The sequence below is a fragment of the Pimephales promelas genome, chromosome 5 (assembly GCF_988280905.1).
Source record: "Pimephales promelas chromosome 5, fPimPro1.hap1.1, whole genome shotgun sequence".
Classification (NCBI taxonomy): Eukaryota; Metazoa; Chordata; class Actinopteri; order Cypriniformes; family Leuciscidae; genus Pimephales; species Pimephales promelas.
In genome coordinates, this window is record NC_142773.1 from 19,668,740 (window position 1) to 19,682,316 (window position 13,577).

The window sequence follows — 13,577 nt, forward strand, 5'->3', positions numbered from 1 at the left end:
ACTAGTGGATATGATCCTGTTGAGCTCACAGTTAAAGGGATATTTCATCAAAAATTACACTTTTGTCATTATTTACTCACCCTCACCCTTTATTTCTTCTGCAGAACACAAAATATTTTTTTTGTTCATAAAATGTAATGCAATGGGCCAAAAGTTTTTTTCCCCCACAGAAGAAAATCAATACAGGACCTAGAAGAACTACATGAGGGTGAGTAAATAACACTTTTCTTTTTTTTTTCTTTTTGGTTAAACTTTACATGGAGACAAATCCCTGAACAGCTTTGAATAAAGGTACAATTATGAATTCACTTTAATTGAATTCATATTTGATTCATAATCAATTTAATGAATTTAACGTCACAGTTGAAATGCAGATATATTTTGTTATATATAGTATATATAACATCTTTAGGCCTATGTACCTAATTATAATGCATCCAAAGGTGACAACAAGAGACCACTGAGGTCTCAAAGGTCAACAGTGTTGGTACAGTGGTGCTCGCTGCATACACATTATATATGAAGAGTTCAGATGCAAAAGCCTCTAAATGCCATTTGAAATTTTCTTCTTTAATGATGATTTTTGTCAAACTTGTATATTTAAGTTCAGTAATTTCACTTAAATAACAATTATTAGGTAATTATCATTGCCATTTAAGTGAAATCACTGAACTTAAATATACAAGCTTGATAAAAATGATCATTCTAGAAGAAAATTTCAAATGGCACTTAGAGGCTTTTGCATCTGAACTCTTCATATATATATATATATATATATATATATATATATATATTATTTTTTCTACATTTCCTTCCAATAAAGCTCCACACAACATTCACATTTCTCGCTCCGATATCCCAGACAGAGCATTCCAATAGTCTTTAAGAATCCTGAGAAGCATTGTAAACTCTCTGTACCCCCATATATTAACATCACACTACCTCCATTAACAAAACCCCTTGATATGATTTGATCATACTCAGGGCACAGGGACCCGTTTGTCACTCCGGTACAGCGAGTGCCCCGGTCACACCAGGGTTTAGTGGTGCTTAGCCTTGTTCTCTGACCTCTGAGATGGAAGAGCTGGGGATGGGTTGAGCCACAAACAGAGCAGGATGATGAGATGGCAGACATGCAGCGATAGAGAGCTGTAGTTGGTGGACGGATACGTGTTCCAGGACAGCTCTATCAGACCCAAAATCAACACACTAAAAGAGAGTGAAATATATAGGGATGAGTTGGTGCAGAGTTGTGTGCGACAAAGTTTGATAACAATAATATTTACAATTAGCTTCTACACATTAACATTAGGTATTATGAACTAATAATAAAAAAATCTGCAACAATACTTAGGTAGGTGGTACATGTACAAATTTACATCCACGTGAATGGCCAGACCCAGGGATTCTCAGCCTATCACTAAAAGCCTTGACGACATAACAATTTGGCCCTGTTCAAAGTCACTCAGATATTTATTCCTGCACACTTCTCCTGCATCCAACACGTTGATTACAAGAACTGAGTGTTTGCTTAACATTTCATTTAACCAGACAATGATATGTGGCCTTGTTAGGCGATGATCAACAGTAATTGCTTCACCTGTGACTGGTCATAATGTATATACAAACACAAGAAAAAACAACTAAACAGTTCTATAAGGAAAAAATATCACATATGGAACATGTCTGTGCTGTACCGGAGAAGGTGGGCAAGCTTCTTGACTCCTCCACTCCACAGTAGGTAAGGTAGCGTATGAAAGTACCAGACATAAAACTGATAATGCAGAGATCTACTGAAGCACATGCCGATGAAGTTAGAGGTGAACAAAACCAGAACTGTCTGTAAGATCTGGGTTAAGGACTAATTATTCAAGTTTCAGGAATACCTGGGATATTCAAACTATTTAAAAAAAAAAATCAATCATATATATGAAGGATATGATCAGCATCGAGCTTGTGTGCAGTCTCTTTTCTCTCAGATGGATCTTTTAGAATAGACCAAATACTGTTTCCAGACCTGTAATGAACACACATTTTTTAATTGATGCAGTCAGCTCATTAAAACCATATTCCCAGACCTGTAGCATATTTCGTTTACTAAAAAGACTTAATATTGACCTTAGACTTCTAATAATGATTTTGTTCAACAAATCATGAGGGGAGAAATACTTGAAGTCAATAGGTTTGGTTAACAATCTTCAAAATATTTTCTTTTGTGTTCAGCAGAATAAAGAAATTCATAAAGGTTTGGGACAGCTCGAGGCCGAGTAAATGTTGACAGAATTGTCATTTTTTGGGTGAACTATCCACCTAATGTAAAGTAAGACCTTGTTTTTTGTACCTCTTCCATCTCTTCAGTGCGAACAGAAGCAATGTGGTAATGTGAGCCAAGAGCAGCACTAGGTGGAAGTATCGACTCAAAAACACATCCTCGGGAAGAAATCGCCAGTTCACGGTCCACTTAAACAGAAACTGCCTGCCCAGGTCAAAGGCCCGGTTAACATACCCGAGAGGGTTCACTAAGAGGAACGGCAGACCCAGTAACAGCTGTTAGAAAGGGAGAAAAAGAATGGTACATGAAAAGTCGGTGTGAGACAGCAAAAAGACATTTGATTCATGTAATAAATAAGTGAATGTGTTTCCTTATGTGTGTCTAACCTGAATGACAGCACAGAGAGTGAGCTTGGGTAAAGTTTTCCATAGACCGAACTCACTCAAGAGAAGGAAGAGGAGACCAGGAGCGAAGAGCAGAACGTTCATCTTCACAGACACAGCTAAACTGTCCATACAACAGAGAAATATTTACTTTAAATGCACACACATCGCTGAATGTTCATGTATTAAACATTATATTATTCTTCTGTAGTTTTGATCAGGCATCAAAATATTGTAATAGCAGCAGTAGTGGATAACATGAGTTAATGTTAAAGTGAGGGCGGCTCAAAGTAGATGTTGCTTGCAGGCAGCCAATGAGGAACATCCTGATCCTGGCATTATGCAATTTTGTTACAAACCCGCGTAAGTTTGTGTAGGAAGTAAGGCTGGAATTACAGACAACTCCTTTCAGGCAGTTCAGAATCGGTTCTTTCTTTCAGGAGAAAATAACTCCATTTATTGAGCACTTCGATTTTTTTTTAACTTTGCAGACCTTTTACAAATGCAAACAGCCATGTTACACGCATGACATGTAGCATTCTAAATCTTTCACCGCTATTGACAGAAAATTCCTGCAATACATGTTTTCACTGTTATATGGTAGGGGGCGCTATTACACATCATCTGAACAAGTACAGACTCTCCGGATCAAAACACAAGTGCAAAAGCAGCAGAAACAAGTCATAGAAGCATCGCTTATGCAAATGTTCACGTTCATCAAACATTAAACAGCATATAAATCAAAACTGCCTAATGGTACAGAATGAAATGTCGATCCAGGACGAGATTTAGGACTGTGAAGATTTGTTGATGGAAGTGATCTACTCCATCTATCTTTTGATCATCGTTCTGACTCCGACCCAGACACAGTCTTTGACAAAAATGTGATTTTCTCAGCTTTTTTAGTGTTGTTAAAAAGCAGAAGCTCTGTTCTTCCCTGTGATACACTGCAAGTTCAGTTACATACAACAAAATATGCTGGGGGCCATGCAAATTTTGTGAAAATTACCAAAAATGCTGCCATTGACTGACAACTTAAAAAAAAAACACTATATAGAATGAAGAAGTTGTTTCTACTTGCCTGTAAAGGGCACATCCTAGAGTCCAGTGGCCGTCCAGGAAGAGATTGATGGCTCCAAATAAGAGCATCATGGCCACCGGATCATTAAAGAGACGCAAGATGAAGATGGAGTGAATCCGATACGAAGCACAGCAGATGAAGAAGAACACGTAGGGAGGAACCTAGAGAAGAATAAACGTACAAGCACTTAAAGGGACACCATGCAGGAATTCAGTTGTCAAACAGCGACCTCTAGAGTTGCTGTGGAGTACTTGTATTTAACGTTACTGTCGTAAATAGCACTCGCGCAAAGCGTGACGTGTTACATAGTATACAATAGTACATTGTGTTGAATTTGTTGTTTAATGAGACCTAATATATGTTGTTAGTGATGAGAATTTTCACGTGATCAAATACAGAGATCCGACTATTATCCCCATGTACTTTAATGGTCCAGTGGCAGAACTTTTACCAAGCCTCTGGGTTCTAATCCGCACTAGTAGTATAGTTTATTTTCTTCATCAAAACCGATTGTTAATTAGTGGTTGTATTATCAGGGACACGTGCATTATTTTTGAGCATTAAGTTTTGTGATTTCACCATAACAAATGTACATCGTCTCTCAGTCCACCATTCAACTTGAAAGAAGTCATATAACCCATTTCAATAACTCTGAAGCTGTTCAGTTAAGCTAAAAAAAAAAAAAAAGCATAGGATCCCTATTACTATACAGACAAAATCAGAACAATGAAAGCAATCTTCTGTAAAGATCTAAATACCATAATAAATAAGCAAAGTATTGAAATATTAGTAAGGTTTTTATCATGTTAAGTAGTAATTAGTTGCTTTTGCTGGAATTCAGAGGTTCAAGTCTAGCAAAATATTTTTAGTTATGCCTTATGGTGTTGCATTCTTTTCATTCAAACTAGAAATATTACTGACACCAAACATTTGAATGGTAGCATGTACACTTTAAATTCATTGTGAAAATATCCTGGCTATTCTTGGGTAAAAAAAAAAAAAGAAAAAAGATGTCTGAACAGAATTACGCATTACTATTTCTTACTTTTTTGGTGTGATGGTAAATGCGGAACACAAGAAGGAGAGTGATGAGGTAGAACACAGCGAACACGTACTGACCCAAACGAATGTTCTGTCCATGATCAGTAAGATAATACAGCCCTGTGAATATATACACAAAACCAGCAGGATACCTGAAACACAAATACATACAATCCAGCAAATTATCAGTGGCCAGGTTTCCATTTAATATGACATTCCCAGAGGTGTACAAGAACAAGTAGACTACTGGACATCTAAAAGCTGGAATACACTAAATGACTTTTGCTCAGATATGCTTTTTTTTCTGGAGGAGTCAATGATTGTTCCTGAAAAAGGTCAAAGCCAGTCTTGCAGATTTTGGTCAGTCAGACTTGCCAGATTTGGCAGAAAATCATCTAATATATGATGGGCACTGTCAAAAGATAACAAACATGTTTAATATTTTGAAGTGATTTTAGAAACACATTGTTTTCATTTCCCATGCATCTCCGCATATTTCCACATGTTTGTGCATGAGATTTGATCTACTTGAAAGCCTTGTAGTGTGTAATTCTCAGTTGTTTAGAGTATGATGCCCAGTTTTTTTTTCTGTAAACATTTACAGTAAAATCAGAAAGTTTCATGCCAAGTGTTTTAAAATCTGTTCAGATTTTAAAAGTTGTGTAGTGTATTCTAGCCTCATTAAAGAAATCGTTCATCCAAAAATGTGAATTCTGTCATCTACTCACTCTGAAGTTGTTCCAAACCTGATGAATTTCATTCTTCTGCTGAACACAAAGAAGATATTTTGAAGAATGTCAATAACCAAACAACTGATATACCCAATTGACTCAATAATATGGAAATAAATTACTATGGAAGTCAATGGGGTACATATATTGTTTGATTACTGACACTCTATAAAATATCTTTTTTCAGCAAAAGAAGGATAGTCATACAGGTTTGGAACAACTTCAGGGTAAGTAGATGACAAAATTGTCATTTTTGGGTGAACAATCCCTTTATTTCCATTCTGAATTTATGGAATTCAACATATTAATATACTGTTATCTGTAGCGGGAAACAAAATGAGTCTAGTAATAAATAAACAAGGGCAGAAGATTTTGGCAGGGGATTGAAAATAGGCATGTATTACATATATAAATAACATAACTTTGCTTTTAAATAATTATTTTTTCCAACTCTCATGGTATATATACGTATATATAACATAGTTATGTTGACACTTACACCAGCGGTCCCGTGTCGCCCTTCAGCTGTGTGTAGTCATATGTGCCGTTAATAACGCCCTCCACCTCGTCCATGTATGCCTTCCAATCAATCTCTGTATCTACACACATAACATATAAATCATCAGACAGAGGAATAGCACCTGTCTTTTTTTAAGCGGCATAACTTTTCAGAGTGCAGTTCTGTCTATTTGAATTTATCGTGCGCGTGACTCGAGCTCTCTCGTCTCTTCACGTGCTCCCTTCCGAAATAAACAACACTAATTTAACACATTTTATAGAGGAACGTAAATGTAACTGTTCAAAAATAAATTAATAAACAATTGCATTAACAGCATGCACTAGAACAGTGCCCTATTTGAATATGTAAGTTAGAGATTATGCAGAATAGAATGATGTTCTGTGTCTTTAGTCTGCAGTTCCATGAATGAATTGACTATTATAAATATAAATTAATATAATGAGTTGACTATTATAAATATTCAAAGACCATGTCAGTGATTGATTTCTAATACACTTACATGTAACTCTTTGGATCACCCATATGTTAACCACAATTTCCAGAAGCCAAAGTACGGACGTGATCAAGAACGTGTACTCTGCTTTGAACAACACCATGTGTTTGTCCTGCCATATGGAGGAAAGTGTTTTTTGAAATCTTGATGGAAGAGTAGAGGATTTTTTCTTCCCTGCTGCCATGTTGGCCGCCTTGGTGAAGTCAGCGTCAGCGATTTCAACAAACGCGTATCGAAATCGGAAATACTGATTTGCAAATTAAAAGTCACTAAGGCAAAAAAATAAAAAAAATAAATAAAATAAAATAAAAATGCCATTGGGAAAAAAGCTATATATGTTGTTTTTATTTATTTATTAGCAACATATGCATTTATATGTATACAAATATAATTATGTAAACTTTTTTTCGTTCGCTTAAAATAGTTCAATGCCATTCCAATGCAATTTCTATTAAAGGAAAGCTAAAGAGGACAACCCCAATAAACAACATACTTAAAATGATCACATCAAGTATATGTTCAAATCTTTTTGGCTCATAGACTGTAAGGGTTTGGCTGCGTAAAGTTGTGTCACCAGATTCAGTCAGGCAAATTTCACAGCCACCCACGTTGACGTTGCCACGTGATCCAAACAACATCGTTTCCGGTAATGACTTCAGGAGGATCGTGTGAGTGATAAAGGTGATGTTCTGCTCCTTATTCACGTGATGTTCATTTCTGTTGTTTCAGACAGAACTTTAATATTTGTTTATGAGCATGTACATATGTTATAGTGGTCAAAGCATTTGATTAAAATCTTTAAAGGTCATTTATGGGTCACACATTTCATTTTGACAGCGGACAGATGATTCACCATGTTTGGAGAAATTTTGTTATCGTTATGTTATATAACGTTAACTCTTGTTATTGTGGGAGTGTAGTGTTTTTGGCGGTTTTCTTTAAATCGATGATTTAAAAAACACCCCAAATTCCCATGGACTTACATTGTTGGCATGTTTAACAGGCGCAACTATCAATTCTAATGTAAACACACATAAAAAGGCTCTCTGAAGTCTCTCTCTCTCATTATTGCTTTTTTTATATCCATTCATCAATAACAGCCAGAACACCCTGTCAATTCCGTACAACCACCAGAAAATGAATCCATAATCAAATCAGCATTAATATTTGTATTCATCTTGATGCTTACATCTGTTCACTATTATTTAACTGTGTTTTTAGTAGTCTAGAGAAGAGGAAGAGGGCGAGGTGGAAGATGGAGGATTTCCCCATCCGGACACTGGAAATTGTGTGTTTGGGTTCAAGTGTAGCTCTCTCTGGTCTGTTTTATTACATCTACAGAAAGAAAAGCAAAACTGTGCACAAGCTTAACGTGAGTACTGAGTAGCAATGCAATAATGATAATTAAGACAGCGATAGATAGATAGATAGATAGATAGATAGATAGATAGATAGATAGATAGATAGATAGATAGATAGATAGATAGATAGATCACAGTACACAAAACTTAATTTGTATTGAAGCCAGATAGTATATGCAATTAGTGATTTGGATTAAAAGTGTCTGCTACAGGACGTAAAAGAAACAATAAACTCATTTGTTTTGGATGTTAGGAAGCTCCAGTTCTGCCATTGGATGAGAAGTTAACAGATCTTTTAAATGCCTCACCGGGGAAATGTCTGCAGTATGTGGTCATCGAGGGTAACCTTTATTTTTGACTATATGTCTCAGCTGATGTGAAGAAGATAACTTTGTCTCTCTGTCTCTTTCAATTCCACTGATTTGCTTTCTGTCTGTCTTTCTTTCTTTCTCTGTAGGTACAGTTCAGCCTGTTGGGGAACCATTAAGGAGTCAGTTTCAAGAAGGCTCTGTTGGTGTCATCCAGAAACTGCTCCTCCGAGAACACAAGCTTGTGTGGAACAGTTTAGCACGCACCTGGTAAAACCTACTCTGGCTATTATAAATATACATTATCGATCAATGATTTGGGGTCAGCAAGATTTTAAATGTATCTTTTATTAAAACAAATTAATCATTTTATAGAGCAAGGATGCCTAAAAAGTACAGTAAAGGCATTTATAATGTTAACAAATTATTTAAAGATCATAGAATCTTGAAAAAAAATTTTTTTGGCATCACAACTGTGTTCAATATTTCTTCTAAAAAATGTTTTTTGAGCACCGAATCAGCATATTAGAATGATTTCTGAAGGATCACGCGACACTGAAGACTCGATTAATGCTGCTAAAAATTCTACTTTGCATCACAGGTATAAATGACATTTTATTACATATTAAAATAGAAAACAGTTATTTTAAATTCTAATAATATTTCACAATATTACAGTCTCACTGTATTTTTTGAGCATAAGAGACTTCTTTCAAAACATTTTAAAAATCTTACGGACCCCAAATTTATGAACGAGTGTTATGTACATCAGTCTAACATGGCAATCCTCAAACACAATTCTCATCCTTCAGGACAGACAGCGAGCGTTTGATTCACCAACGCGTGAATGCAGTGCCTTTTAACCTGCTGGGGGTCAACAAGGCGTTTGTGCGGGTGCTCTGCCCCCTGGAGGCCACGGGTCCCGACATGGAAATCACACACGAGAAGTTCCACCAGGCCAGTTATGGCTTCACGGACCTGATAGGTCAGTACCTGAGCGGAGAGAAGCCCAAAGGTCAACTTGAAACAGAGGAGATGCTGAAGGTGGGCGCATCCCTAACCGCAGTGGGTGAGCTCATCCTGGACACGGACCGCCTCCCTAAAATCCGCCCACCCACCGACGGCTCCGAGTACTTCCTGTGCACTTCGGACTTTGAGACTCTGCTGCGGGAGCAGGAAGGGCAGGCGGAGGTGTGGAGGGTGCTGGCGTGTGTTTGCGCATTGGCGGGTGCAGCCGTGCTGATGTGGGCGGGACGCAGGTACTACCAGCAACTGAAGCTGCGCTGGGAGCAAGAGAACATGAGGAGGGAGTTTGAACTGATGGGAGAAAGAGGGGAGGAGGAGAACGGCATGGATATTCCAGAGAATGCGTGCGTGATATGCCTGAGTAATCCACGAAGCTGCGTGCTGCTGGACTGCGGTCACGTGTGCTGCTGTTTCCGCTGCTATCAGGCCTTGCCACAACCCAACTGTCCCATCTGCAGACAGAACATCAAACGAGCCGTGCCTTTATACCAGGCCTGAGAGACTGATCTAGAACTATATAATGCATTGAGCAAATTTCAAACAACTAAACATGGTTTGATGTTATACTGTAAATGGACGGTTGTGCTGGATGTACATGTTGAAACAGCCTTAAACTTAAATGAAGTGTTATACTGTGAACAGGACACCTGCGATGGAAGCAGTCGCACAGATTCCTGATACGCACTTTAGTTTCACCGTTTAATGTATGTCAAGATTTTCAGAGCACTAAGTTGTCATCCTTACACAGTTTGAGATAAAATAACATAACATCAGAGCAAATATGCTTTGGTATTTTACTGAATATCCTTATAAGCAGATGTGTGTGAATGGAATATTTCTTTGACTTCCTGTTTATTATTTTAGTGCATCCCATGTTTGACACTCATCAAATGGTTACTCTAGTTAAATATTGTATTGAATGGCTCATATAAATAAACCTAAAACAATACATTATTTAATATGATTTGCTCAGTGCCTTAATTTATGAATGAGAGTTTTGGACGATTTCCAGAGTCTAAATGTTCAGCTCAACATGTAATGTTTTGGGCTTCTTTGTGTTTGACCAATAAAACACTTGTTTAAATGTGAGTTTTCACATATAGATTCTCTTAAATAACTCAGTTGTTGCCACATTCAGTTATATTGCTGATTTATTGTGCTTATGGCATGGAAAGTCTCTCTTCTGAGAGAGGTGTGTGTGTTCACCAGCAAGGAATCTTTCAAGGTTCATATGCAACAGCTGCTGTGATCCTGTTACACGTCTAACCCCTGTAAATCACCCACAACAGACTCCCCCTCTCCCTCTGTCTTCTCTCTTAAATGAAAGTAAATGAGATGAAAAAAAAAACTTCATCAAGGTCAAGCTGAACTTCTGATGATGTATTTTCCAGCAACGCTTGACATTTTATATTCAACCACTAGTGGGCAAAAGAGTGTCAGACTCTGGACAAGTGAAGAAAACGATTTGCCTAAATCAAAACATGTTGCTTTAAATTAGGAATTTAAAAAAGCTTGATTGGCACACATCCTCTTTTCCATTAGAGTTAACTCTGTCCCCTTTCCTATTCTATTTAAAAGAACTTTTCATTCATTTATAGAGATTTTGAAAACCTGATCAATTTCACAAGTAAAACATGCATGAGTTGACTGGGGAGAAGTACTTTGATCACCAGGGTTGCCAAGTTCACATTTTCCCGCGGAATTGAGCTGCCGACTGTATTGGATTGAAATGCTTGAATTGAAGTATTTTTCATTCTACCAACTATACAACTGTGCTAGATAATAGATTATGAGATTTGGGACTCGGGAGGGAGGGGCCTTTGAGCTTCTACTGAAAACAACAGACTGTTTACTACTATTTACTACTGTGTGCTATTGAACAACCAGTTGTGCCAGCATAGATAATTATGTATGTAAATATGACTTTTATTGAGGTTTTATTGATGGTTGAAATAGAGAATGGATGAATGAATTAATTGATAGTTGTATTTGAGTGACTTATTATAACATTTTATGTTGTATATTTTGTGTTTTAATTCACCTGCTCAGGGACTGCAGATGGAAACTAGCTTAAGCTAAATCTGGTGCAAACGTCAGTCATCGAGCACCACCTTACAGTTCCTCCAGAACCAAAACAGCGAGTTTAGGCTGCGTTAATGTCATAACATTTGGAAGATGGAAACCTGTAACGTTACTCAGAGTTTTATGGAAATGTATGCATTTCAATGGCAACACTATCAACACTGAAATGAACCCACAGCAGTCAGGTGGTACAGGTTTTCTTTAAAGGGTCATTCCACCTCTGGAAAGATGAATGTGTATTTAAAATGGGTAATTTATGTAGAAGAAATGTGAAATTATTTTTTAATTTCTAGACTGAGAAAATGTATTTCTAGCCAGAAAATGTATTTTTGGCTTGTGTGGATAAAAGATAACAACTCCCAGAATGCACTTCCTTCGCTGCCCTAGGAGGTAAGAGCGCAGTAGTTAAACAACAAGAATAGGCTACTAGCGAGTCTCCGTGATGAGATTGCCCGAAAATGTGTTTCGAAATCGCACAAAATGTGTCATTGTACTAGGAAGTGAAAAAGGTAAATAACAGATTTCTCTCGCCTCAGAGGAAAATGAGAGAGTGTTGCATCATGACCATTCAATAGTATGACTGGGTTTCTAACAATGAAAAACTTAATGCAAATGGGTGGAGTGTCCCTTTAAGTAGTTTTTGGTTCATTATATTGTTGTGTTAGGTGCTTTGAGATATGCAGTAGCTTTTGCCTCTAATATATACCATGGTTTTCCAGACAGCAACAAAGCCCATATCTGGTACATGTGGATTTCACATGCCTAGATGTGGGCCGGATATGGGCCGACTCTTTGGAAAACAGTCTTGAGCAGTCGAGCCACAAACGCCGAGCCAAGTGAGCTGGTGAGATGTGAACGAGCCAGAACTTGGCTCGGAGTTCGTGGTTCGAAAGGCTAAAAGCAGGTTTAGAACCTGCCCTATTGAAGTCAACAGGGTGCGAATTTTAAAAAGAGGATAACACAGTGTAGGCAACACCGATCTTTGTCATTTTTGTCTGTACTGACAGCACTCCCAATGTACAAAAAAGTTCTCCTTTAACACTATATATTTCTGCAGAAATATAATTCAAAGCTATCATGGCAAATAAAAGTGTTCGAAAAACACAGTAAGTTTCCTAAATTCACAATTACAAATAAGTCAGATGGCCTGCTATTATTGCCGTAACCCAGAATACTCCCCCTGTATTCCTGGCTGTGGGAGGAACAAATTAAGAGTGAGGAGTCGGGTGGTGGAGGGATGCTGAAAACTGTCAAGGAATGTATTATGCTTCCTCTCATGTTGATAGGATAGATGTGGATGTGGTAATTGCTGATGACGAGTTGATTGGATAGATTATTTGAACGCGCTCCTCCTGAACTTTGTTAATGAAACATTATGAAATCTACAGTAGCTGACAAGACAAGAACAGCACACACTGATGTGACAGGAGAACAAAAGCTCAGAGAGAATTTCACATTGAGTGAAAAAAACAACAACAACATGATGGCATTTTCCCAGCCACGTAACTCCTTATGCTTCTCAGTGTGACTCCTGGAACGCTGGAGGCGTCTCTGTGTGCCAGCTGTTCTCATCTCATCTCCAGTGATCTGCTTCTGTGCCACAAGCTTAAACAGGCTGTCTGTATATGCTCTTGCTTTAGTGTTTTTGACTAAAAGCTCCAGAGGGAAGAATGTGTGGGTGTGTGTGAAAAATACGGTGAACTGGGCAACACATTCTCAAAGACACTCATCAGCTGGTGCCAGTTACATTGCTACTCTGTCTTTAAGAGCCTACCCTCTCACATTTGAGCGAAACTGGCAGAGAAGAAGGTTGTTCTCACTTTTTTTTATTCCAACTACAGGTTGACAAAAAATATCTGATGATTTACATGTACAATACCATTCGAAAGTTTGAGGTTAGTAAGATTTGTCATGGGTTGAGTGTTTTGTGCACACCAATTATAAAGTAATATTGTGAAATATTATTAAAAATTAAAATAACTGTTTTATATTTGAATATATTTTAAAATGTAATTTATTCATGTGATGGCAAAGCTGAATGTTCAGTTTAATTATTTACATATTATCCTCAGAAATTATTCTAAAATGCTGATTAGGTGCTCAGAAATATTTATTATTGTTGATGTTGAAAATATTGTGCTGCTTAATATTTCAGTGGAAACAGTGGTACTTTTCTTTTCAGGATTCTTTGATGAATATAAAGTTTAAAAGAACAGCATTTATTTGAAATAAAAATAGTTATTATAAATAAAATAAAAAAATGTGTTTACTGTCACTTT

At 37.2% G+C, this 13,577-nt stretch overlaps 2 protein-coding genes across 5 annotated transcripts; one reads left to right on the forward strand and one right to left on the reverse strand.

Moving 5' to 3' along the window:
• Positions 1-750: 750 nt before the first annotated feature.
• alg3 (ALG3 alpha-1,3- mannosyltransferase) lies at positions 751-6,747 on the reverse strand. The gene is made up of 9 exons (XM_089131082.1): positions 6,528-6,747; positions 6,008-6,107; positions 4,782-4,929; positions 3,737-3,897; positions 2,659-2,779; positions 2,342-2,547; positions 1,940-2,017; positions 1,698-1,841; positions 751-1,209 (listed from the first exon to the last, which is right to left on the reverse strand). Exons 1-9 carry the CDS (start codon positions 6,703-6,705, stop codon positions 1,041-1,043), a joined length of 1,305 nt encoding a protein of 434 aa, XP_088987208.1. The 5' UTR covers positions 6,706-6,747; the 3' UTR covers positions 751-1,040.
• A 303-nt stretch (positions 6,748-7,050) lies between these two features.
• mul2 (mitochondrial E3 ubiquitin protein ligase 2) lies at positions 7,051-10,305 on the forward strand. 4 transcript variants are annotated; one of them, XM_039695053.2, is made up of 5 exons: positions 7,051-7,202; positions 7,743-7,893; positions 8,136-8,223; positions 8,340-8,460; positions 9,003-10,305. In XM_039695053.2, the coding sequence occupies exons 2-5, from the start codon at positions 7,777-7,779 to the stop codon at positions 9,712-9,714; spliced, it is 1,038 nt and encodes a 345-aa protein (XP_039550987.1). In that variant the 5' UTR covers positions 7,051-7,202; positions 7,743-7,776; the 3' UTR covers positions 9,715-10,305. The 4 variants fall into 4 exon arrangements, with proteins under 4 accessions (XP_039550987.1, XP_039550988.1, XP_039550990.1 ...); XM_039695054.2 differs by having other exon boundaries at positions 7,074-7,202; positions 7,746-7,893; XM_039695056.2 differs by having other exon boundaries at positions 7,169-7,189.
• Positions 10,306-13,577: the final 3,272 nt, after the last annotated feature.

What these genes read in the sequence shown, in the direction of transcription:
- alg3 (XM_089131082.1), bottom strand. Translation starts at nt 6,705, where the DNA reads ATGGCAGCAGGGAAGAAAAAATCCTCTACTCTTCCATCAAGATTTCAA. An exon ending in GGTGATCCAAAGAGTTACAT is followed by an intron (nt 6,108 to 6,527) that starts GTAAGTGTATTA and finishes TTATGTGTGTAG; the next exon opens with ATACAGAGATTGATTGGAAG. An exon ending in GCACTGAAGAGATGGAAGAG is followed by an intron (nt 2,018 to 2,341) that starts GTACAAAAAACA and finishes TGTTCATTACAG; the next exon opens with GTCTGGAAACAGTATTTGGT.
- mul2 (XM_039695053.2), top strand. Translation starts at nt 7,777, where the DNA reads ATGGAGGATTTCCCCATCCGGACACTGGAAATTGTGTGTTTGGGTTCA. An exon ending in AAACTGTGCACAAGCTTAAC is followed by an intron (nt 7,894 to 8,135) that starts GTGAGTACTGAG and finishes TTTGGATGTTAG; the next exon opens with GAAGCTCCAGTTCTGCCATT. An exon ending in GCAGTATGTGGTCATCGAGG is followed by an intron (nt 8,224 to 8,339) that starts GTAACCTTTATT and finishes CTTTCTCTGTAG; the next exon opens with GTACAGTTCAGCCTGTTGGG.